General features: G+C 39.8%; 1 protein-coding gene across 1 annotated transcript in view; it reads right to left on the bottom strand.

Annotated features, from left to right (window-relative positions):
• Positions 1–11,906, bottom strand: part of TRHDE (thyrotropin releasing hormone degrading enzyme) — a 443,586-nt gene extending 431,680 nt beyond the window's left edge. The window contains exon 1 of the mRNA XM_024122728.2: positions 11,002–11,906. Coding sequence (XP_023978496.2) covers positions 11,002–11,906 — 905 coding nt within the window. The remainder of the gene's footprint in view (positions 1–11,001) is intronic.
• Between the last annotated feature and the right edge of the window lie 13,294 nt (positions 11,907–25,200).

Below are 25,200 nucleotides of genomic sequence, written 5' to 3'. Positions count from 1 at the left end.
ATTTCCCTAAGGTGTACATGTTCATTTCTTAAAAGGAAATAATCATACCTAGCTTAAAAAACATTGTAAAGCTTAGTAGAATGGAAAAGGGGATGTAAAGCACCTATCACTGTGAATAGATGAACAGCACCCAGAAGACAGTTAATAAGCAGCAGCCACTGATTCACAATATCTTCAACCTTTCTTGGACTGCTATAATATACATTTACATAGAATAATCCAGACACCATTGGTTTTTACCACTCATAATATATATTTACTATATAAATTATATGTTATTATATGTTAATAAAGTAAATTAACTAATAAATATCTATATAATAAATACATCAATGTGTGCACATATATATATACATATATAATATTTAATGCCCTCAAGTTTTCAGATCAAGCTGCAAATTTGCATCTCATTAAAACTCCGGAAGCACCCTCTACATCCTTTCACTGTTATGGTTACAAATCAAAACACTCAAACTAAGTACTTGAAGAAGGACACACTTTTAACTTAAAAATGGGGCCATTATTTATGAAAACATTCATGACATAAATTAAACTTTTAAAATAATACTAGTTAAAACTGGACATAAGTCAAAAACAGATGCTTCATAAAACATTACTGAGTGCTACAAGTCATTTCTTTAAAAGGCTCTTTCCCCCATAGTAGTTCTGCCACCCCTCTCCTCTCCATCATCCACAGTGTTCATGGTTAATCTCACATAGCACACTTTCCCGCTGAGCCAAAACTTGGCCTTAAAATTATTCTCAGCACAGCACTTCAGGCAGTTACTACCAATCAGTAGGCGTTGACATGTGTATTGAATCTTACTGGTTATCCCTAGCTCAAACCATGAAATGTAAATGTTTATACTTTTTTAAAATTATGAAGCGTACATGCATTACTGAGGGCTTACTTTTTAAAAGTTTAGTTTTGAAACAGAGAAAAATAAGAGATTTTAAAGATTAATTGTGTATTTATTCTGAGAGAGGGGAATTGAGAATTATCTTGAAATAGTACTGGGCTGCTACATACCAGGCTTGGATAAATCACTTAACTACCTGAGTCTATTTTTTCATTAGTAGAAGGAAAATAATATTTTCTAGGCCTCCCTTACAAAACTGTCAAGATGATAAAATGGGGTAATGTATAGGAAAGAAGTTTTAACTATAAATCTTCAGAAAAATATAAGGTTAAAGTTGGAAGCAATCTTAGAAACAAATTGTCCAGCTCTCATAAATTCCTAAAATGAAGAAGTAGTTCCAGTAGGGTTAAGTGATTTATCCAAAGTTACACAGGCAATTAGTGCAAAGCTGGGTCTAGAATTCACATTTTCTGTGCCTGAGTAAAAGGTAATTTTATTTCAAAAACAGTAAAATTAATCTTTAGCCATAACTTACAAACAATGTTTTTATTTGACTATTGGTAATAAAGGTTCTTCTTTCCAAACTTGCCAGCATCTTGGTAATATTTTTCCTATTTTCTACTGATAGTAATATAGTTCTTGCTTAACGGAGTGTCAGTAACTTTTAATTAAGATGCACCCATTTACAATTTGCACGTGCTTTTGTCTTACATATGTTCTTGAATCTTATCTTTCTTATTAAAATGTCCACTGAGCTTCATATTTCTCTACTGAGGCTATTTAAAAGATACCTGTGGAATTTAATATATGAGGAAAAGTGTTCCCTTTTAACTTTCAAGTATCTGAGAAATCCAATTCCAGTCATTGAGCAAACAGATATTGTCTGCTATGTGTGATTTTCACTCTATTAGGCGTGTGGTAGGATTTTTTTTTTTTAAGATATAACCATTTTTGTCCTTAAGGTCTTTGCAATCTACCTGAAAAGGGAAATATATATAATACATAAGAAACAACTAATAATACTAGGGGCAAGTTCTGCAAGAGTTCAACAGAGAGGCTGTACTTAGAATGTATTAGGCATTAAGTAAAAAATCAAAGGTGTCTTTGGTATTAAGTAATTAAAGGGTAGGAATTTATTAGATGTAGAAGATCTAAATACCTCTGGGCTAATGAGAAATTAATAAACCAAATATTTATGCAGAAGAATCATGTGCTCAAGTCTCTTTTTGCCTCATATAGGAAGTAAATATGTTAGTAAGGCTAGCAATTTAAATCGCTGATTCTCAGAGTTGAAAGGAACTATAAAGATCATCTAGTGACTTTTTCTGCAATTAATATTCTTAATGAATTCCTACACACAGTATATATCTATGCACTGAGGGCCGCATATATTTGATAATGTCTAAATGAGGAAATACCAATTTCACAGTCTGGCACCTGAAGACGACTGCAATTGAATTTCAATTCAGTATTTAGCAAATCAAAACAAGCCCCTTGGAAAAGAAGAAAAGTTGGACTAGATTACACTTAGGGTCTTTTCCAAGCTTGAGATCCTATAAGTGAACAAAAATTAAAAATAAAATATTCCCTGAATTTGATGAGATGTTTTTAAAATATTAAATTACGTTACTGCTAAACGGCTTTTTGCTACAAGATCTATTATAACGCATTTGCTTCTCTTAGTCACCATTTTTGAGTGTTCAACGCTGTGGAGAAAACGATAAATAGATATGCTTCCTTCCCTCAAAGAGTTTATACTCCTATAAAATAAATAAAACATATGCCTAAACAGGTATCGTACAAAAAGCCATGACAACGAGGGAAAATGCATGAAGAAATTACATCTTCCAAAGGAAGGTTTCTCAACCTTGGCACTACTGATTTTTTTTTTTTTTTTTTTTTTTAATGTTAAGTATTGGTGATTCAGGGGTAGAATTCTCGACACTACTGACATACGAGGGTGGATAACTATTATTTGTCGGGGCCGTCTTGTGCTTAGCAGCATCCCTGGCTTCTACCACTAGATGCCAGTAGCACCCCCCTCTCTCCGGTGTGACAACCGAAACGTCTCCGGACATTGCAGATGTCCCCTGGGAGGCAGAACTGACCCCGCTGAGACATTGCAGATGTCCCCTGGGAGGCAGAACTGACCCCGCTGAGAACCACCAGTCTTAAGAACTGAAGGAAGGCTTTATGGAGGAGGAAGCGTAAATTCCTGGGTAGTAAGGGTCACAGACAGATGGAGAAGTGAGCCAATTGACTACTGGTAATAAAAAAGTTTTGCCTCACATATTAAGTTCGCACCCTGTCTGCTCTCTTCCAGGTTCCGATTTTCTCGGAGCCCAGTGTTGCCCGTCTACCTCGAACACCTCTCTCACCCTTGATAGTCTCCTTTCTAACAAAGAGAGTCAGTTTCAGGCTCAGTGCTCCCAACAGGCAACAGTGTCTGTTGGATTTCAGAAACATAATCTTGTCTTCGTTGCATATATTTTATGGTTGCCTTCAACTGGCGGAAGTGAGACTGCTTTCCTGCTTACCGTCAGTAAAAACGCCAGAGACCTCTAGAGAAAGGGATATGGAGCAGAAAATAATGAGTTTGGTTTCTGAGCAAATTTCAGGTGGAGTTTGAGGTGGTAGCAGTACACCAGGTAGAAAAAATTACAAAAAATTAATTAAAGATAGAGAACATTTTAATATAGAGTAAGGATGTGAAATACCTATGTAAATACAGCAAGAAGTAAAATAAAACAGCAGGAGGCCAAAGGTAATGGGGAAGAGCATTTTGTTGTCTATTTTTCTCCTGCTTTCTCAAACAAAATCATTTTTATCTTTTAAGGAATCCCTCTATTATCATAAAAACATTCCACCTCCAAAAGTGACATCCTGGAAGTGTTATTCCAAGAATGTCACTTCAGCATAAATAGAAAAATATGAATAATATACATGCATTTTAATACTCTTCCCCCTAAAATAAATTACTTGATTTCTTAACAACTTGTCTATTTAACATTTTGGTTGAGCTAAGAAGTAGAGCTTAAAGCTCTATGTTGCCTCTTAAGGATACAGAGAATTGATTTCTTCTCATTTCTGCGGAAGTTCACTAGGCAAGCTACTTGTGTCAAGTCATTATAAGATTCAGCAGAAGTAATGCATTAACGGTTGATATTGCCAACAAATTACAGTATATGATACAATTTCTGTTCCATTATTTTCAGTTTCCCTTTTCATAAAGTTAAAATATGCAGAAGAAACAAACATTTGCATAACACTGCTAGTATTCAGATTGATTCATGTTTCATTGTGGAGCCCACCAAAACCAAGAGAACCTCAAAAATGACAAGGCGTTTCTGAGAAGTTTCCATTTTGGCCACATCTATGCAGACCACACATACAGCACAGTGAAAAATGCTCTTTGAACTTGCTTCTATTGCAACTGCAATTTGTCTACGGTTGCAATAGTTTAAAATTGGTAATAAAAACTCCCAAGATCGAAAAGAAGTGATCCAGTGGATCACCCAGCTACTATTCAACTGTTTCCAGAAACTGAATAAAGTTACAAGATCATGGAAGTTACACGTCCCATTTAAAGTTAAGGTTGTTAATCAAAATGCAAATTATTACTCAGTGACAAAACATTTTAAGCCAAAATGGGTCGTTGTTTAGACTGTGATTTTTTGTTTTTGTTATTTTTTTGCGGTACGCGGGCCTTTCACTGTTGTGGCCCCTCCCGTTGCGGAGCACAGGCTCCGGACGCGCAGGCTCAGCGGCCATGGCTCACGGGCCCAGCCGCTCCGCGGCATGTGGGATCTTCCCGGACCGGGGCACAAACCCGCGTCCCCTGCATCGGCGGGGCACGAACCCGCGTCCCCTGCATCGGCAGGCGGACTCCCAACCACTGCGCCACCAGGGAAGCCCTAGACTGTGTGTTTTTATGTACTTCAACGAGTCAGTAAAACTCTGCCATTTCAGAAGAGAAGTGTTCCTGCTGAATATTCAGTGCTATAAGCAAGCATGTAGTCTATTGTTTTTTAAATAACCATTCTAGTAAACTAAAAACGTAATGCAATAATGCCAGCAAAATGTATGTAGGAAGTGGTGCACATGTGAATAATCGTGTTATAAAAACAGAGCATAAAATTCATAATTGTTTTCATTTTTATGCACTAAATACTGTTATCGAAAATGAGCACTGAGTACTTGATCACCATTGATGAAGAGTATTACGAATGCACTAAAATTACTTTCCTGTGCCATAATACTAGGTTTTCATAAGAATAAATAAACTAGTGTCTGTGATTCATTTCTTTAATAGTGGAAAGAGGAAAAACTATTATGTAAGTATTATAAAGTACTACTACTGGTGGAACTCAAAGTCTTGAAAACAGTATCTAACGACTGATGTGCCCCTCCCTTGGTACTTGGAGCTTTTCTTTTCCTGTACTAGCTTCCAGTGACAAGGAAGGCACCCTCCTGACCCTGTGGCAGCGGGTTTTTTCTTTTCTTACTGCTGACAGAGAGCAGGGCCATAATCAGAGTTGTGAGTTCCTTTTGTTTCACACACTCTTCCCACTCCCTCAACCCTCTCCATCTCAGTGTCTGGACCAAGCATGGAGCTTCTCTAGCTGTGAAACACCACAGCCTTTCTCTTCTCTTCCTTCTTCACTGTGGAAGGGCTCTGCTTCTTCCTCTCCCCCATCTTTTGAACTCTGCTTAGGGGGGCAAAACAAACAGCAGTGGAAGGGATGTCCACAGTGACCATTTCCCACTGTCTTGCTAGTAAGGGGAAACCTAAGGCAAAACATTGAGCCTAAATGACCTTGTACCAGCTCGAAGAGTAGATGTCCAGTCATGTAACAATATAATCGTATTTCATACCCACAAACGTGCTTACCAGTTGTCAGACACCATTCTAAGTGCTTTATTACTTAACTCATGTAATCCTCACAAAGAACCCCATGAAAGAGGATATCATTATCCCCATTTTCCAGATAAGAATACCAGACGCAGAACATTTAGGAAACTTGGCCAAGGTCAGAAAGCTAATAAACGGCAGAGTCAAGACATAAATCGAGGCAGTCTGGTTCCAGAGTCCCTGAACATACACACACACACACACACACACCCCTTTCCACCCAGCAACACAACTGAAAGTGGCTCACTTATTCTTAAAGAAATAAAAAGTAACCAACAGTGGCAATTTTACAACTTCATTCTTTTTCCATCCTCTGTTTTTTTTTTTTTTTTTTTTTTGAGTGTGTACTCATGAGGAAAGATCCGAATACTTAAACTAAAACTTCACCCGGCAAATCAACACAGGTCTGCACTGGGAGGAATCCATTCTCCCCTGTCCCTGCACAACTGTTGCCAGAGCTCCTTAAACCCTGGGGCCCCTTGTTTATTCAGAGACTGAGAAGGCACACCTGGAGACAAGGAGGGCAGGAGTGGGGAGCCTGGGACCCTCCACCTCAATTCAGCCCCACTCAGTAAGATCTTGTCAGTCTTATTTCACTCTCACAGCCCACTCACCACCATCCAGCTGTGCCTGTTTGTGAATCATTTCAGATTGTCCAAAGAACTGGGAAGGGCAAGAAGTGTTTTGCATCTTTATATTCTCTCAAACCGTATGTAGCAAAATGCTGTTGGAGAGAGCAGCCACTCTCTAGTGGCAAAAAGCAGGATTGCATGGTTCTTTGAGAAACTCTGGAAGAACCCAGCCACTACTGTAAGTTTGAAAGGATGTAAAGGACACACAGAGAATTAAAAGGACGATAAGGTGATGATCATGGAAGATGAGCCTGGGGTTACGGAGGGATGCCCTTCTTTACAGACTGTCCAACACTTATGTGTTAAAGGTAGACTATTTCTTCTTCACTCTTTTTATACCATTCTTTAAAGCCATGCTTAAAGAAGAGAGTCCTGTTCTTAAAGAGATAAATATTGTCCAAATGTCATCATCATCCTCAAGCAAACCTAAACTGTTGCCCTGTACTGTTGTCTCAAGCCCATCCACATACACGGTGGCAAAAACTGATTTGAGGAAATAAATATGTTATGCAAATCCAACACAGGGAAACCAGTCACAGGTCTATCTTTGCTTGAAAGAGATCCAGAGCATATAGGCCCTGTTTAGAGTTGTTTTGAATAAATAAAAACACAGGCAAATTAATTTAACTCTTTCATAAATAAGGTATACTTTATTACTATCCAAGGCGATCAAAAGCACAGCAAGACAAACACCAACTGTATGGATTTTCCTCCCTGAATAAGTGATTATTAAATGGTCAAAACTTTCTTTCCCCCAATAGTTTCTAGATTTAGTTTACTGGTGGCATTTTGAATTGTGACCAGAATCCAACACTGGACTCAGTTCGGCCATATGGTTATGTGTGCAGTGACAAGAAAACAATGAGCTAAGTCCATTAAGGAATCATATAAAAAGTTTTCAAAGAAACAAACCATTCTCCCAGATTTTTCAGTTCAGAGCCCTCTTTAGAGAGGCAAAAAGCCATTTATTCCAACTTGCTCATGTAAAGATATCTCCTCAGCAGAGTAAGTGGAGAAATGGGGCTGCTTTCAATATAAAAACAACATGGTGGTTTTCTTGTTTTTATTAAATACCATGATTATTAATTCACTCCAGAAAAAGTACAAGGCACCAAACCATGTATGCTAATACCACAAATGATCAATGACTACCCATAAAATCCTCTATGCTCTCCAAAAGATTTTTGCAAAGGAGTTTTTGGCAATTCTCTTTGAGAACCACAATTTTATCTTCTCATTTTACTTGGAGATCATGGTTTCTCTCTAAATAACCCTTGACAGAAAAAGACCTCCTTTTTTCATCCTGTCTTCTGTCACTGTGGCATGTCACAGACCCAAAGTTTGCCACAGAAAAAGTCTCCCTTTTGAAAGTGAATAAAATGTTCATTTACTTTGGGTAAATTTCCTCTTTCAATCTGGCCATCTGGATCTAAATTAAGGTACCCTACTTTGAACACGGGTATGCTCGCCATCTGGCTGCCCCAAAGTGGCAATTACTTCAGGTAAATGAAGATTTTGCCTAATTCTAAGCAAGCATATTCTACTATAGGATATTATGGCATGAATACACACCCTCCACATCTGCCTGCTGCCCACCTACCTGACGAAAAGGGAGTATATATTCTGCCTAACAGAGGTAATTTACTGCTGTGTGTAAGCATTTCAAATTTTAGAGAACTTCTTTGCAATATTCAACAAGTGGTGAATTTCCCTTTAGCCAAATGATTAACTGAGAATAAAAGATGTGCCTCAAGTGGAGAAGCCTTGGGTTCTAACCGGGAGCTTGTCTTCCAACCTTTATTGTAATATGGGAACCAGGAGAGGTAAGGCTTCCCTGTAGAACAAAACCAGGGAACCCTCAAAGGTTCAAAGGCATACAGCACATAGTGAAGTCTAACTTTCCTGCCTGACCCAAATTACATCTCTCAGACCTGTGAGGAGTGAGTTAAAGAATCAGACTGATTAGTAACAAGTTGTTTCCACATAGGCTAAGTAAGGTAGACTGAATGCTAGTATTGCTCTTTTTAAATATTTCAGGTTGCTCATTGTGACTCCCCATTGCCAGATTAAATATTTACTTTCATTCCAGAAATTATCTGATAAATTGGCAAAAATTCTGACTAACTAAAGACCAAGATATGTAATCACTAATCAAGTGAAAATTCAGAGTTTGCATTTATGTCCTTTTGGAATGAAGGGGAAAAGAGGAACAAGTACTTTCTCTAAGAGGCTGTTTAGAAATAAAATCATCCTGGGATCTCCAGAAACAGCAAATCCTGCACAACGACTGGGATGCAGAGTTTAGCCACATGTGCACTAGGTTAAACTCTCAACCATCTTTGGGGAAAACTGAATGAGAGAGCTTGAATACAAATTATGCACTAGGGTACAAGAAATCAGTTATGGGTCAAGCAGGAACATCTGGTCTTTTTAAGAGTCCTGTTCGTTTGAAAGCACTGAACAAAACAAGCTCAGTTCACCAAATATATTTTGGCATGGCTCAAAAAACAGGACTTTCTGGAAGTATTTATTTCACCACAGCAAGATTTATCAGTAATGATATGCAACTCCCACTATTGACATTTTGACATAACATGCAAATGTGCCTTCTATGCTTTTCCCCCAAATTTGATATGATCGTGGGTTTTCTTTTTAATCCTTTTAGTCTGTATTCTTTAGAATATGTCAGAGGAAGTGGTGGGAGGGGGTTTAAATTATCCACATCTGATCTTAGGAGTTTGAAAGTGAATAATTTATACATTCACTTATAGGAGACTTTAATTATCATACAACCACTAAAGCATTGGACAGTTTATTTAGATGAGGCTACACCACAGGACTCTATAAATACTAACACTTTTGTGTTCTCTTATAACACACTGAAATTTCCTTAGCCTCTTATACTATATCAGCTTCTTCTGGGAGCTTCCAGACATCATGAGCCCTGATCCAGGGATCAGAAAACCAAAGTTTGAGTCCCAGCTCTCCACTGGCAAACCTGCTGACCTCAGGAGCCCTGGACTGCTCTGATTCCAAGTTTTCTGCTGTTGTGAGACTCTCTTGAGAACAGGGGAGGCTCTGCCAGTGGCATCATTACTAATCTCCAACCTGCCTCCACTCCTAAGGTTGTTGATTTCATTTTTAAGTTCATTTTGGTTATTCCCTGGCCCTACAGCCATTTAATTAAAGTTATTTTAAATGCAATGGGCTAGGGCAAAAAAGCAAGAATCACTTGTTTATTCATTCAACAACATGCTTGAGAGCTTATACCACAGGACACTCATAACATGAGTGGGCACCCTATGTGCCAAGTACAGAGTTAAGTGCTTTTCAATGCATTTACTCGTGGACACCTGCAACAATCCTTTGCGGATATTATTATTATTATTTCCCCAAGTTAAAACTAAAAGTATAGGTTCTGCAGTCAAACTGCCTGAGTCTAAAACCTGCTTTGCTGGCTCACAATGTTACAAGTTACTCGACTTCTTGGTGCCTCCATTTCCCCATCTGTACAATAGGGAGTGTTGATAGCATCTATCTCATGGGGTTCTTGTAAGATTGAGTTAATACAGGATGCTCATTAAGCACTAGAGGCTGTTATTGTCAGGAATTGTTGACTTAGCTTAATCAGCTTCCTCAAGCCTTCACCACAAGTACAGTTGCAGCTGAGATTTGAACCCAGTTCTGTTGGACTCTGAAGTCTAAGCTCTAAACAAGTGTTGGAAAGCCCCACAGCCTCTCAAAAAAAAAAAAAAAAAAAAAAAAAAAGATAAGAAGAAACAGAATACTGCCCAAATCTAAAAAGCATCAAAGGCACTCACTAACAAGGCATTTGAGACTGACGGTTAGCTTTCCCCCTTTCACCGCTGGAGCCATTTCCAGAGGCAGTAACTCGTGAACAAACTGGAGTCACTCTGTTAGGAGAGAGCTCGCAGCACCGGCAAGAACATTTCTCGCTGGCACTGGCCATGGCAGCCGCCAGCACCACCACCAGCCCACCCCCGCCCCCTTACTCTGTCACTGGGACTGGCTCTTACTGCCCAGAATCTCAACTTCCAGTTTTGTAAAACTTCATGGAGCCAGAGCCTATCCAATACTCTGCGCCTTCCAGAAACGGGCATGGTGGGGGAGGGGAGGGTCTTGCCCTGCCTGCCCTGTCCTGACATCTAACCGGGATGCGCTGCTGCCCTGGCCTCTGGGGCTCACGAATTTTCCCTCGATGGTAACTAGGCAGGCTTTTGATGTCACCTGACCCAACTTCGCTCAGATTACACACTACCCTTTAAAAAATAAAAAAAAAATTGCTGTGTGCCCCAGGCTGGCTAAGGAACTTTGACGGGGCAGGGGGTCCCAGCCGCGAGGAGGAGTGGCATTTGGCACTGGTGAGTGAGTTTGTGGAGTGGGCCGCAGGGAGAGCCCAGGCACCTGGGAGACCCCGAGAGTTCTGGGTGATGGCCATACCTCACCTTCGCTTCCTTCCCCCATCCCTCGCTTCCCGGGTATCCGAAGCTAGCCCGGTCCCTGGGTAGCCGGCTGCCCGGCGGTTTCGAACGGCCTGGCTGGGTGGGGCGGTGCCAGGCACCGCCTCCCTCCGTACCTTCTCTCCCCGTGGAGCACGTAGGAGCTGCGGAAGAAGCCCAGGAGCTCGTTCTCGATCAAGGCGTTGTAGATGATCTTCAGATTGTAATTCCTCTGCGCGTCCAGGGTCCTATTCAGCACCACCACCAAGACCTGGGTTGGCGGGTAGAGGAAAAAGCCGGCCACCGGGACCGCCCCGGCTACCCGGTCCTCGGCCACCTGCACCTTCTCGACCGCCACACGGGAGGCGTGCAGCACGACGTAGCGAGTGGCGTTCCGGCACGCGATCTCCACGTTGACCTCCGCGGAGAAGGTGAAGTTCTCCATGAAGGCGGTGAGCATCAGATTGTAGTGCAGCGGCTTGAGGTGGCCCGACAGGCGCAGTTGAGTCCACGGCTGCCACTGTTCCCGCCCCTCCTCCGACGGCGGCCGGGCGGCCGGGGTCTCAGGGTGGGCCTCCCCGCCTGCCCCGGCCTGCGAGGAGTCTCCGCCAGCATGGTGGTTGCGCCGGGCCGAGCCCGGAAAGCTTTCGTTGCCGCCGCGCGCTGGGAAGCCGGCGGGGCCGCCGTCGGCGCCGGGCGGTAAGCTCGCCCCGCACTCGTCGAAGCGCAAGCTGAGCAGCACCGCGAGCATGGTGACCGCGAGCAGCGCCACGATGGACACGGCGAAGGCCAGCACTAGCCGCCTGTGCACAGTGATGTGGCGCTCGGTGGTGCGGGGTCGCACCCCCATGGAGTCCGCCCACGGGTCCGAGAGGCCCCTGCCGCCGGCCCGCAGCGCGGCGTCGTTCTCCCCCATCGTGGCCGCGAAGGGTGAGCTGCTCTTCTTAGCCCCCTCCTCCTCCTTCCTCTTCTTCCTCTTCTTTTTCTTCTTCTTCTTTTTCTTCTCCTCCTCTTGTTCCCCCCGCTCGCCGTCCAGGGCCATCACACCGCCTCCTGCTCCTCCCCCGCCCCCTCCGGCACCCCCCGCGGGCGGCCCACCCGGGCCACCGCCAGCTCAGGCATCAGAGAGCGCACGCGGGCGGAGGGCGCGACGCCAGCTGGGACCCTGGGGAGACTGGCCCGGCTTCTTTTAAGACGGGCTCTGGCCGTAGGCGACAGCAACCTCGGCGCCTCCCATCAGCCCCGCCTCTCTCCGGACACAGGCGGCGGAGGCGCGGGGCGGCGAGCTCTGGGACGCGCCCAACTTGGAAAGCGTCTCGCTCGCCCCAACGCGCGCTACTTCTCCGGCGGGCGCCGGGCTCAGGGGCACATGCTGCCCCCGCCCCTGTGCGCCTGCGGCTTCTAGCTCGCAGTCCCCTGCGCAGAGCTTTCGCCTGGCTTTCCGCGGGAGCCTTCCCGCGGGTCCTCGGCTGGCAAGTACAGGAAGCGATGGAGAAGGAAGTTAGGGCTGCCGCTTTCTCTCCCCACTCCAGCGGCGGCGTTCAGTCCTCTGGGTGGGATGTGCTCGCAGCAGCAGTGGAGGCGGCAGCAGCAGCGGAGGCGCCCGAGCCATGCACCCCGCAGGCGGGGACGAGAGGATGGCCGGGAGGAAGAGACCGGGGTGAACCAGCCCAGTGAAGTCCCAGGGCCGCAGAGCTGCGCCGGAAATCTGTCCTGGAGAAACCTTCTCCTCCAGCCTGGACACTTTAAGCAGAGGTGGCGGCATACAGCGTGAGGTTGCACAGCGGACAGCGAGCCTCCCTAGTTCCGACGTTGCTCTGACCTGCGGAGATGACAAGTGAGCAGGAAGTGTCCGGCCGGGCCATCCCCTTCAGGTAGATGAAGCTCCGGGTTTGCTCTGTATCCCCGTGGGGAGAACCTGAGTGCGTGTGTGCGGGTGAGTGTGCGTGTGTGCGCGCGTGTGCGCGTGAGCGTGTACACACAGGCTCCAGGTCTAGATTGCCAGAGCTACTCTGGCAGCATTCAGGGACTGAAACTCCCCGAGAAAGGCAAAGGAGCGAGCGAGAGAGCGCGAGGAGACTGGGAAGGCGGGAGGGAGGGGAGCGGCTGAGCGGCAGGGGCAGGCGCTGGGAGATCAGAGAGCTTTTCAACGCTCTGTCACACCAGACACACACAGCCACAGAGCGGGTAGCTGAGCCGCGTGCAAGAAGTACCCTGTAAATCGTCAGCGCAACCAGCCCCGCAGTCACCCCTCTTCCGGACCCTTTAGCCCCACTGCGCTTCCCCGGAGGCATCGTTGGAGCCTTTGGCTATTGACGCCCAGAAGCAAAGGAAGATCCGGCTGGGGAGACGTAGCTGTCTCAGGTTTCACCTCAAGCTCGCCAGAGGATTTGGAGGATTGTATGTAAATTGAAATAAATTCTCCAAAGCCTGACTGCGTATATTATACTGTGTGCTGTGTCCAGGTGTGCAGTATTAAAATAAGGATTAGCAAGGAAACATTAGAATCCTCCGGAAGTCAAGGCTAAAGAAAAGAGACGGGTTTTTTCCCATCGAAAAATTCCTGTTTTTAGATTGAGGAAATGATGAAAATCTAATACCTAAAGTGTAATATTCGGGACCACAAACTTGAGACTGAGAAAAGCTGAGGACATGAGCCCCAGTACTTTAGAATGAGAACAGTGAACAAGTATATTCAGTGATTGGTCAGTTTTTCACTTCACCTAGCCACAATCACTTTTTTTTTTTTTTTTTTTGCTGTTTTCAGTGTTATCATGAAAATCGTTTAAACTTTTTTAGAACAGTTATCAATAGGACGTGTCCACTGACAGCAGGATCATCAGAACAGATTCATATACCATTGGCTGGTTATGGATTCTTGTCTAAGTTTGTAGAAGCTTTAAATTATAGTGCAGAGTATGTATGAGTATATGGGATATCCAGCCCATAGAATTTGGGTGAAGAACTCTAATTGGAACAATATTCAGAAAACAGCCACTCCAAAGGTAACAGCTCACAGGCAGGAGTCTCTAGTTTTTAATGAAACAAAATGTGATGGGCTTCAGAGCCAATTTTTAAAAGTGCAGAATAAAAAGAGAATGAAGTAATTCCTTTTTACACATTTCTTTCATATCTTCAAATCCTGAAGGCATTAAAAGAAAATCATGTCCCTAATTATTTTCTTACAAAAAGGAATGTTTAATGCCACCGGCTTTGGAGTCCTGAAAATATACATTAAGGTATTGTGTTTGGCTTTAAAAGCATGACCAAAGACAAGAGCCCAAAATATGCATCAACTTCAGCCCGAAAACTACTGAAAACACAGCCCTATGTGCAGTGAAGTTCTTTACCATCTATCCCCAGATGGGATACATTCCCAATCATTCCCAATGCCATACATTCTAAATGTCCATTTGAATCTTTTTTTTTTTTCGTATCTTTATTGGAGTGCAAATGCTTTACAATGTTGCGTTAGTTTGTGCTGTACAACAAAGTGGATCGGCTATATGTGTATATATATATATATATATATATATATATATATATATATATATCTCCCCATATCTCCTCCCTCTTAAGCCTCCCTCCCACCCTCCCTATCCCATCCCTCTAGGTCGTCACAAAGCATGGAGTTGATCTCCTTATGCTATGCAGCAGCTTCCCACTAGCCATCCATTTTACATTTGGTAGTATATATATTTCAGCGCTACTCTCTCACTTCATCCCAGCTTCCCCTTCCCCCCTGTGCCCTCAAGTCCGTTCTCTACATCTGTGTCTTTTGGAGAAAAGGGAACCCTCCTGCACTGTTGGTGGGAATGTAAATTGATACAGCTATACAGCTACAGTTCTCTCACTATGGAGAACAGTATGGAGGTTCCTTAAAAAACTAAAAATAGAACTACCATATGACCCAGCAATCCCACTCCTGGGCATATACCCTGAATCATTTTTAAATGATGATAAAACGAAGTGCCAGGGTGTTTTGTTTTCTTGTTTTTTGTTTCTTTTTTCTTAAGCATGTTGTATGTGGGCCGTTAGCAGCAGACCAAGGGAAATGCCACATTCTGTTCAAGTTACTTTTTTATGCTCTGTTTTTAAATCTCTGTGCTCTTGCTGTCCATATGTATCTGCCTGTATGCATTTTAAGAGTTGAGGAGTCAAGGTTTGTTAGTTTGTTTTCACAGAATCAGGAAACTATATAGGCAGGCAAAAAGAGCTGTGTGACTCTTAGCAGCTCACCAAACTTCTCTGACCTTAGGGTACTGATCCAGCAGTTCAGGATTATTGATCTAAAGTCCATGGATTCAACTCACTTGCATTATAAGAGGGATCTGGAACCACCCCCCAGAAGTCTGAGAACCATTACCTAAATGAAGAGGTTACCCATTAAAGGATCTTTAAGACCTTTCTGTAAAATGATATTAGTCAAGAAAAGATTCAAAGAAGGCTTTTTCTGTTCTTCTTTGTATTTTATCCGTGTACTTTTGAAAATTTCTACAAGGGAACTCTCCAAGATTTCAGAATTAAAATATATTTACCAATTAGTAAAGTCTCTACCGGCTATGATTAAATTAGTGGATGGGTTATCTTTGAGACCTAAGTGGAGTGGACACAAGCTTATTAACCTGGAGTGAACACAACTTATTAAAACACTGATTCGCCTAAAATGCAACTTTAGCCAATAAACTCAATATCAAGGTCAAGTGGGTAAATATTTCTTCCTCTCATATCAATGTTACAGAAGGGTCCCAGTGAGTTTTTCTTTTGTTAATTTCTGAAAGTACATCACGTACCTCTATGAAGCAAGTACTTTGGTATAATAACTTTTTAATTTTATTTTTTAGAGAATGTCTATTCTACCCTCCTCAAACCAAAACAAAAAAAGGGAAAATTTCAGATGGTGTACCTAACAAAAATTTTAAAGAGATGATTCACTAGTATTCCTATAAAGAAGTTGCCTTCAGTGTGTAGATGACTAAATTGGAGAGACTTTGACTTTGTCAATGCTAGAGCCATGCAGGGGAGTAAGACTTTCCAAAGTGCTTGATGCTCCTCTCAGAAACACATTTATTATTGGGAGAATTTTTTATTATTTTCTTTAGCTAATAAATGTCTTTAAAGCCATTTTGTGGCCATATTTGATTTAGGTGCTTGTAAAAGTGAAGAGTCTGAATGTTTAATATCCATAAGGCCAAAAAGAAGTTATTAATTAAATCTACACCTAAGTCCTATGACTAATCAAACTGAACTATTTTCAGTGAATGTGCTGGCTTCAGAGGCTTTACTCTTTGATTGTTTACACTTGGACTGCTTTTTTTCTCTTCCCACTGGTTTGTAGGTAGAGGCACAACTGAAGTGTCCTTTTATACTCAGCCCCTTCAAGTGTGATTAGCACTTCACTTTCAGAAACAGCTTGGCTCAGGAGAAAGAACTAGATACAAATCTGCCCTCTCCTCCCTGCATTATCCTAACCTACTTACCTGACTCAGTTTCTTGATGGGTTCACGTACAGAAGTTAAATAGACTAGGTAACCTCCGAGATCTCTTCCAGTTCTCAAATTCTGTAAAAGAAATTCCAAAACTAATACAACAGTCTCTTTATGCTCTCAGGGATTTTTAATTAATATTCTCCATTGAGAAGCCAAAAAAAATCAATTCAAAACTCAAAGTTTAATGGGTAAAGAGACTTTGTAAAAATACCCTGTACTAGCAAAAGCATATGGAGAAAAGAAAACAGCCCCTGCTACTCTGGCAGGGGAAACAGGACTGATCTATTTTATGAGAGGGAAGTGTCCCTGAAGACCCCACACAATCGGAGACCAATGCTGACAGTGAATGGTGGGAATCTCTGTTCACCAGCTAAAGTGGTGCTGCCCTGTGACACTAAAAGCAGTTCGAAATTTGAGATGGTAATAACTGGATGACATTTTTAATTTGGGGAAACTCACAATATTGCACACGTCTAATATTTTATAATACATAATTTCAAAATTTCATACCATTTGACCAATGCATCTGTTGACATTGTTAAAGGGTAACATTAAGAAATACCCTTCTAGAGGCTTCCCTGGACTTCCCTGGTGGCGCAGTGGTTGAGAATCTGCCTGCTAATGCAGGGGACACGGGTTCGAGCCCTGGTCTGGGAGGATCCCACATGCCGCGGAGCAACTGGGCCTGTGAGCCACAACTACTGAGCCTGCGCGTCTGGAGCCTGTGCTCCGCAACAAGAGAGGCCGCGATAGTGAGAGGCCCGCGCACCGCGATGAAGAGTGGCCCCCGCTTGCCACAACCAGAGAAAGCCCTCGCACAGAAACGAAAACCCAACACAGCAAAAATAAATAAATTAATTAATAAACGCCTACCCCCAACATCTTAAAAAACAAACAAAAAACAAAAACAAAAAACAGCAGCATTTTCCTTTAAAAAAAAAAAAAAAGAAATACCCTTCTAGATAGAACCTTCCTCAAGATCTTAATGATGGAAAGAGGACTGTTTAAAATTAGCCATAATTGAGACAGTGCAATTCCATAATGTCTACAGTTTGCTAACTGTAATTTACACCTTGATTTAACTGTTAGTTATCTGACTTCTGTTTATTTAAAAAGATTAATCTGAATTGATATCATATCTAAATGTGATTATGTCTTCTTTACTCACATAAAAATCTGTGAAATTATAAAGTTGTTTTAAAGGGAAAACATTCCCTAACCTGTTAATGTATTACTACATGCTATTAGGCCTAGTAAAGTCTCATAATTATGCTAAAACAGAACAAATATTACAACATAAAAAGGGCCTCTCTAGATGGCAAATATAATGAAAAGCATAATCAAATATCCATAGTACTATTCCCAGTTCTATAATTAAATGTTATATCCAGAGAGGAGAGAATTAGGATCTCAAAAAAGTTGTATTGTTATTTGGGGGTTCTAATGCTAGGTTGAAACTCTTCGGTGTTCACTGTGGGCTTTTTGGTTTACGATCTCAGTAAGAAAGCTTCATAAAAAGGCAAAGAATGCATCATGGAAATGTTTACAGTTTATTCATGAAACCTACAAACATTACATAAACCAAATCCTAAAATCAGAATAGAAACTGGGTAACTTTCCAGAGATGTTTCTGTTGAACTAGTCAATTTGTCTAGTAGCTCAAGAAATAGAAATAGTATATACACCCAGTATAGTTTTTGCCATGAATTTAAGTTGTTCAAATCCATGTTTCTAGATATATATGGCAGGAAGAAAATAATAATAATAACAACAACAGTAACTAAGATTTTTCAAGGGCTTACCTTGCACCAAGTATTTGTCTAAGCACTTTATGTCATCTTATTTAATCATGAAAATAACCCCATCAGGTCAATGCTGTTATTTCCCCCATTTGACAAATGAGGAAGCATAGGCTCAGAGAGATGAAATACCCTGCCCGAAGTCATTTAATTAGTAGAGCCAGAATTCCAGACTCCATCATCTGTACACTTAACCATTATGCCATAGTACTTCCTGAAAGGTAAGCCAGATGTAAACTATCCAACTGCATAATTGATATTTGCTGCATAAATTATGAAGTCAGTTCCAGGCAGAGTGCTGGAGGTATAGGATTGAATCAAACAGTAGTGGTTCCCCCCATCATTGGAGGGTACAGTGCCTGGCACATAAGTGCTATGTGAGTGTTTATTAGATGAAATGAACAGAGAAAAGGTAGTATGACCCTGAGCAGAATAATAATTATAATTTTATAAAGTAGTGATAGAAAGAAAAAAGGAGAGCATTATTCATCCTTGATTGAGAACGAAGTAGTTGAGGTTGACTGTAGTTTATTTTCATTCTGCAGAACAAGCAGTTTATATGCCTTAGAAATCTTACCTCTTGAAGGCATTAATAAATGTATCTTTGACCCAGGCTTATGTGACAATTCAAACTTGCATGATTAGAATAGTGCCTCACCTCTTTCAAACCATGAAAAGTATCTGCTTCAAATGTACACTTATATAGTTATTAAAGTCACATAAAGACATAAAGTATCCTGCTGTATTTCTTCCATATGTATCTCCTAATCCAATTTTTTTCCCTTTTCCACTCATTTATTCACCCTTCTTCCATTTAATAATAAAACATATTACCTCTTAAAACCTGCATTACTAAACATACACAAATAAACATTTGTTTGATATATAAATGTGTATAGCTCTTTAAGTGAGGTAATTACATAGTGTATTATATACCACAAAGTTGCTGAGACTAGATCTTAAATGTTCTCACAACAAGATGAAATGATAATTATGTGAAGCGACAGAGGTGTTAGCTAATGCTACAGTGGTAATCATATTACGATATATAAATGTATCAAATCAACACATTGTACACCTTAAAACATACAATGTTATGTCAATTAAATCTCAATTTAAGAATGAAATAAAAAATAAAATAAAATTAATTCATTAAATGAGGTAATTACAATAGTTTTTTAAAATCTGAGTGGCAAATGATCATTGTAAATGGGTTGATAAAGAAATAAAGATAAATAGGATGAAGTTTTTCTCTTCTAGATAATGAAATGTCACTAATCTTGAGGTCATGTACCTGTACATGAGTTTTTGAAAGCTGAGCTTGACCTACATTATTTTTTATTTTTAATAATATAAAATATGTAATACATAGTTTTAATGAGTCAGTATTCTAGTCAAAGATGCACTCATTTCTGAGTAAGAAGTACATCTTCTGTTAGAAAATATTTCACAAGCTATATAGTATGTATATTACACAATAACTGTAAAAATTAAAATTGCATTGTTTTTCAACTCATTGAATTCCTCCTTTGAAACCAAGGGAAAAAAAAAAAAACAAATCATAGTATTTCCTTGTAAGTTTTAGGCCTGTGCATGAATAACATTATCTCTTAATCATGAACTGAAGAATAGCCTCTTCGGGATCTACAGCTCCTTCTTGCTCATAACCAGAGGTGTTTGCTAGAGAAGACCCAGTTCTTTCCACCACATGGCACTATAACTAAGGATCCTCCATGCCTCTTTACTTTTTGGATTATATATTAAGGCTACACCAATGTCATACCATTTTTTCTTTCTCTGTACATGGTTTTCTGAGGACATTTCCCCAGTCACATCCAGGAAGTATTCTCCAGGTGCCTCGAAAGTTAGGTGAAATATGTATTTGGGGATCCAGGAATTATTTTTGGAATTCAAACAATTAGACTTTGGCTAAAATGCCTTATTCTTGGTGGTTTAAAAAAATTATTTATATGCTATTACTACAAAAACAAGCATACCTCAGAGATATTGCAGGTTCGCTTCCAGACTACCGAAAAAGAGCAAATATCACAACATAGCAAATCACACAAATTTTTTGGTTTCCCAGTGCATATAAAACTTATGTTTACACTCAACTGTAGTATATTAAGTGTGCAATAGCATTATGTCTACAAAAGTACATACTTTAAAAATATTTTATCACTAAAAATTGCTAACATCATCTGAGCCTTCAGCGAGTCGTAATCTTTTTGCAGCGGTAACATCAAATATCACTGATCACAGATCACCATAAAAATATCATAATAATGAAAAAGTTTGAAATAGTGTGAGAATTAGCAAAATGTGACACAGAGGCACAAAATAAGCAAATGCTTTTGGAAACATGGCACCGATGGACTCAGGGTTGCCACAAACCTTCAATTTGGAAAAAACGCAGTATCTGTGAAGCACAATAAAGTGAAGCACAATAAAACAAGGTATGCTTGTTAAAAGTCTAAATATATCATTTTACTATAAATATTATAGTGTTAAATCGGTCTTTTTAAACATTTATGTTAAGTGCTAGGCACTATACAAAACATTTAAAAAATGGTCATAATTTATAACCATACAATTGTTGTGAAGTCTGAATCTGGAAAAAAAAAAAAATCCCCACAAAAGAACTACACAAAAATATTCAAACTGCTAAGTCTTTTGAAAATATAATTGGCTGCTTGATTAAATGAAACTTTTTTTTTTTACTCCAAAACAGTCTGTAGGAAAAAGCAGCGGATGTGAATGTCAATGTTTGGAGTTACTAGCATATTAAAATTTGGATGATCATGTCATGAAATAGGTTTAATTCTCATAATAGAATTGATTTAGTATAGAAGTTGCTTGTGATCTTCATTTTGTCACTTTTCTCTTTAGTGCCACCTTGTGGGTTAGCCAGTAACAATAAATATACAGTATAGGGTTTTGAGTTTGGGGGTTTTTTTCCTTTTCCTCTACTGGGTCAAAGCTGGTCTTAGAAAGTAGTGTGGTAAAACTCAGATGTGAAGCAATTTCTTTGTTTTCTCAGAGAAGCAACCACTTCACTGGAAGATATTTGCCATAATTCTGCAATTGGCCATTCCAGACACCAGAACTGTTTCTCAGAGATTGGAAATATTGGAGTCTACGCAAAAATCGATGTTCATTTACAGGATAATCACCAAACTTATCTTGGATAACATAAGTGGCAAGCTCTGACTTGTGATTTTTTCCATAAGAAAAATGTTTTCTTAACTCAGTATCATCATTTCTACAATAGTGTCCTATGAGAATTGATTCTAGGTGATTTGAAACACTGTTTAATCCTGTTGAGAAAAAACTCACATATCTGATTTAGTCTTGTTTGCAGCTTACTTCTAATACCAGATTGAATTTGCATTGAGTTACCTTACTCAGTTTATTTTTTAATTATGATGCTGCAGTTATAAGGAAATAAGGAAAAAGTCAGTATAGTATGTCGAAAGCTTTCTTTTATTAGAGACACACAGGAAATGTGTTATATTCCCTAACACTCTCCATATATTGGAGATGCTATAAAAAGCTTTTGAATAGCTAAACAAAAAAGAATAGTTTCTCCTCTTTAAAACACCTAAACATGTTAGAATTTATTTCTAAGTTTTTTTGTGGTATGATGAAAAAATAAATCTCTAAAATTGCATTATGGCGTCATTTCAGAGCAAGTGAAAATCGTGTACAGTCTGGTCACTTTGAAAGTGTAAATGTCCGTATCTGAACTCTTCCTTCCCTATTAGGAGTAGAAGGTTGTACCATGTGTTATTCAAAGAGTAATTTTCCTTGGATGTGTAATAAGGCCTCAGCTCAGATTTGACCTCTCACCCGAATATTATAAGCTATCAGTTATCTATGATGGAAGCACACCAACAACAAAAAAAGTTTTTTAAGTGTTGTTATAGGCTTGCTAAGATCTTAGTATAGAACCAAAGCAGCCAAACGCTATCGGTATGTAAGGCTGCGAAAACCTTAGAATTCAACTCCCTAGTCATTTTTAACTTGAACAAGTCTTATGCTTTGCCTCTAAAAGTAATAAGTTGTGTTTTCCAATTCAGGAAATGCTTTTTAATTATTAATTTTTGTACCCTTTGATATTTGAATTTCTCCATGACATATTCTGATACATATTTAGTTTCCAGTGGATTTGGTACAGCAGCAAAAGGTGCCTTAGAATGACAACATTCAATCTATAGTCCATTTAACCTTTTTTTTTTTCCATTTAACCTTTGCATGGCTACAGTTGAACAAGTCAGTGTTCTTAGAGTTTAACCAAAACAAACAAACAAACAAACCCAAAAACCCTAGCTAAAGGACTTTCTAATCTGGGGACCACGAAAACTTGCGACCATTTTTCCACTTAAGCTTCAGCTTCAGCTTGTTAATAATAAAGGTGTGTCTTCCTTCAGTTTAAGTCGAATAAACTGCTGTATAGTGCCATCCACAAGATTCGTTGGACACACGTGCTACTGTTGGCAAGGTAGGGGCTGCACTATATTTAAGTAAGTGGTACCTCCATTTGCCACACAGTTTTAACTCCAGGGATGAATTTTAGCCTCTCTTCATTTTTATTGTATTCATTTTAAATAGCTGGGTTTTTTACAACAAGTTACAAAGCAGCAAAAACACATTTCATATCTTCTCTGTTACAGATTCCAAATTAAGCAGATCCTAATTAATTGGGTTATATTATGTAACAACAGCCTTTCACTTTAATGTCAAAAGGTTTTTGTGATCTCTATTCACTTCCTCTTAAAGTAAGACTGAGCAAAATATTTTCTTGACATTTCTGAGAATTTCATTTTCAGTTTCAAAGGATCATTTATTCCTTTAATCTTCCAATGTGAAAAAGTAATGAGTATTTACTTTTTTTAGTCTCATTTTTAGAGGCGCTAACATTCAACTAGGTAAACTTAGTAAGTGAAAGCTATTAATGTTTTCTTTTGTCTTCTAGACAGAAAATCAAAGCTATTTAAAGTAAAGGATGTGTTTAAAATCAATATATGTCCACAAGTTCACATTAATGTTTACAAACACTTTCTGTGATCATCATGTCTTATTTGGGTGTACTGTCTTTGTTTATATATATCTACCTCAAAAGATATGGAGCTAGATATAAATAGATGAGACAGGTATACTGTGTTTCCATATGGTCTGAATAAAAGTGTATGATTAGTCACTAGGCTAAGCTGCAGTGTTCTAAGGTACACAAATAGTTCTCTGTGTTACTCCTTCATTTTCAGTGCTTGCCATGATAGCCAAATTAAACTGCGATGTGATAGTCATCCAAATATGTAATTCTAAAACCATGATTATAGGATCATTTCTTTATTTCTATGAGATTTACCTATAGTAAATCTCTGTCTAATGTTCAGAGTTCTATAGCAGTTCACTTCTAAATGTTCAGAGCAGGAGCTATATCTTCTAGGATGTGCAAATAATCAAGTCCTAGCAACACTATAAAATATAATCCATATTATGAATTGAACAGAATGAGCCCTCGGATCTGATTGCCTAAGGCTCAAAATGTTAATGCTCCTGACACACCTTATACGTATTAGCAAATTGAAATGGCATTAAAAGAAGAGAATGAACTGTGGTCCCCACCTCAGCATCACTTCACCAGCCTTCCTATCCCTGCCCGCTGGAGAGGGGAGCTTCTGTTCTGCAGACCTGGGGGTCGGGGGAGGCTGCAGATCTTCACCTCCTGTCAGTTTCTACAATTCCAAAAAGGATCAGGCCTGAGGAATTTTATCTTTTAGTGTTCCATTGTGAGCTGACTTTAATTAAATTTTTCCCAAATTGCCACATTCTCCAGTTCTTCCTCAGGAGGACCAATTGAGAAGACAGAAACAGGTCCAAATGAAGTGAAATTTTTCTTAATTAATTCAAACAATAACACCATGAAAAAGCACTTTGAATTTTTCAATTCCCAGGCAATTGGTTCTAAAAAGAAAAACATTCTAAATTATCCACATGCCCTCATTTATTAGTCTAGAGCTCTTGCCCAAGCAATTATTTACAAAGGTAATATATAGTGCCTCATGGTGATTTACTTGTTTTTCTAATACCTTTTGCCCACAAACTCTATAGAACTGAAAGTGTGTCAGCAAAGAGAAGTGACTAGAAGAGAAGGCTCACTAATATACAACAAAATATGTAAAAGTAAAGGGAAAAGAGCCAAATCCCATTTTAAAAAATCAAATTCTGCCAATGGTAAATGTCACAGACACCATTTCTTATTTATTGATAACCACTTAAGAGTAATCTATAATTTGTTCCTAATCTTCAGAATAGGTTTCTGGCAGTCACATAATCTCCTGGGGAGAAATGTCTTCTGAAATTATCACCTGATTTTGTAAAGTCCAGACAACTTGAAACAAACTGAATACCCTTCATTTACCCAATAGCCATTCAAAAATATTATAGATAATGAACAGTAAACAAAATAACAATTTAACTGAAAGATGCTTTAACTGAAATGCATTAACTGAAAGATAATTTTCACATCCTTTGGAATCCAGTCCAGGACCATCAAGATATAGAAAAATACAGCCACTGGGCACTGTGTTTTCTTTTTCTCAGAAAACCATTATCCTCTTCCTTGGTACAGTACTTATTTAACAGCTCAGGGTGGAGTTGGGGGGAGGTAATATCCTAGGAAAGTCAAAATTCTTATCTAAATCCTTCTTAAATTGTGCCTTTCGACATAATATATTGTATGAAATGGATTTTAAAAGTAGTATTTAGAAATTACTTTCCAACTTTATAAATTGGTATAAACTTTATGGAAAATAATATAGCAAGAGCTAGCAAAATCCACAAATCTGAAAACTGTAGCAAGACTTCTGAGCTATCCTGTATTGCAACTGTTGGCATGACTCTCTTCTACTAGAATTAAAGCTTCTTCAGGGGAGAAGACATGTATATTCATTTATGTCTCTGCAAAGCAAGCAAAGACTCTGGAATATATTGCGTTCTTAATAAGTACATGTTGAATGAACGAATGCTCCATTCAGCATTTGTC

Source organism: Physeter macrocephalus, chromosome 6, assembly GCF_002837175.3.
Source record: "Physeter macrocephalus isolate SW-GA chromosome 6, ASM283717v5, whole genome shotgun sequence".
Classification (NCBI taxonomy): Eukaryota; Metazoa; Chordata; class Mammalia; order Artiodactyla; family Physeteridae; genus Physeter; species Physeter macrocephalus.
The sequence above is the reverse complement of the archived record's forward strand: the minus strand, read 5'-3'. Positions and strand labels throughout refer to the sequence as shown.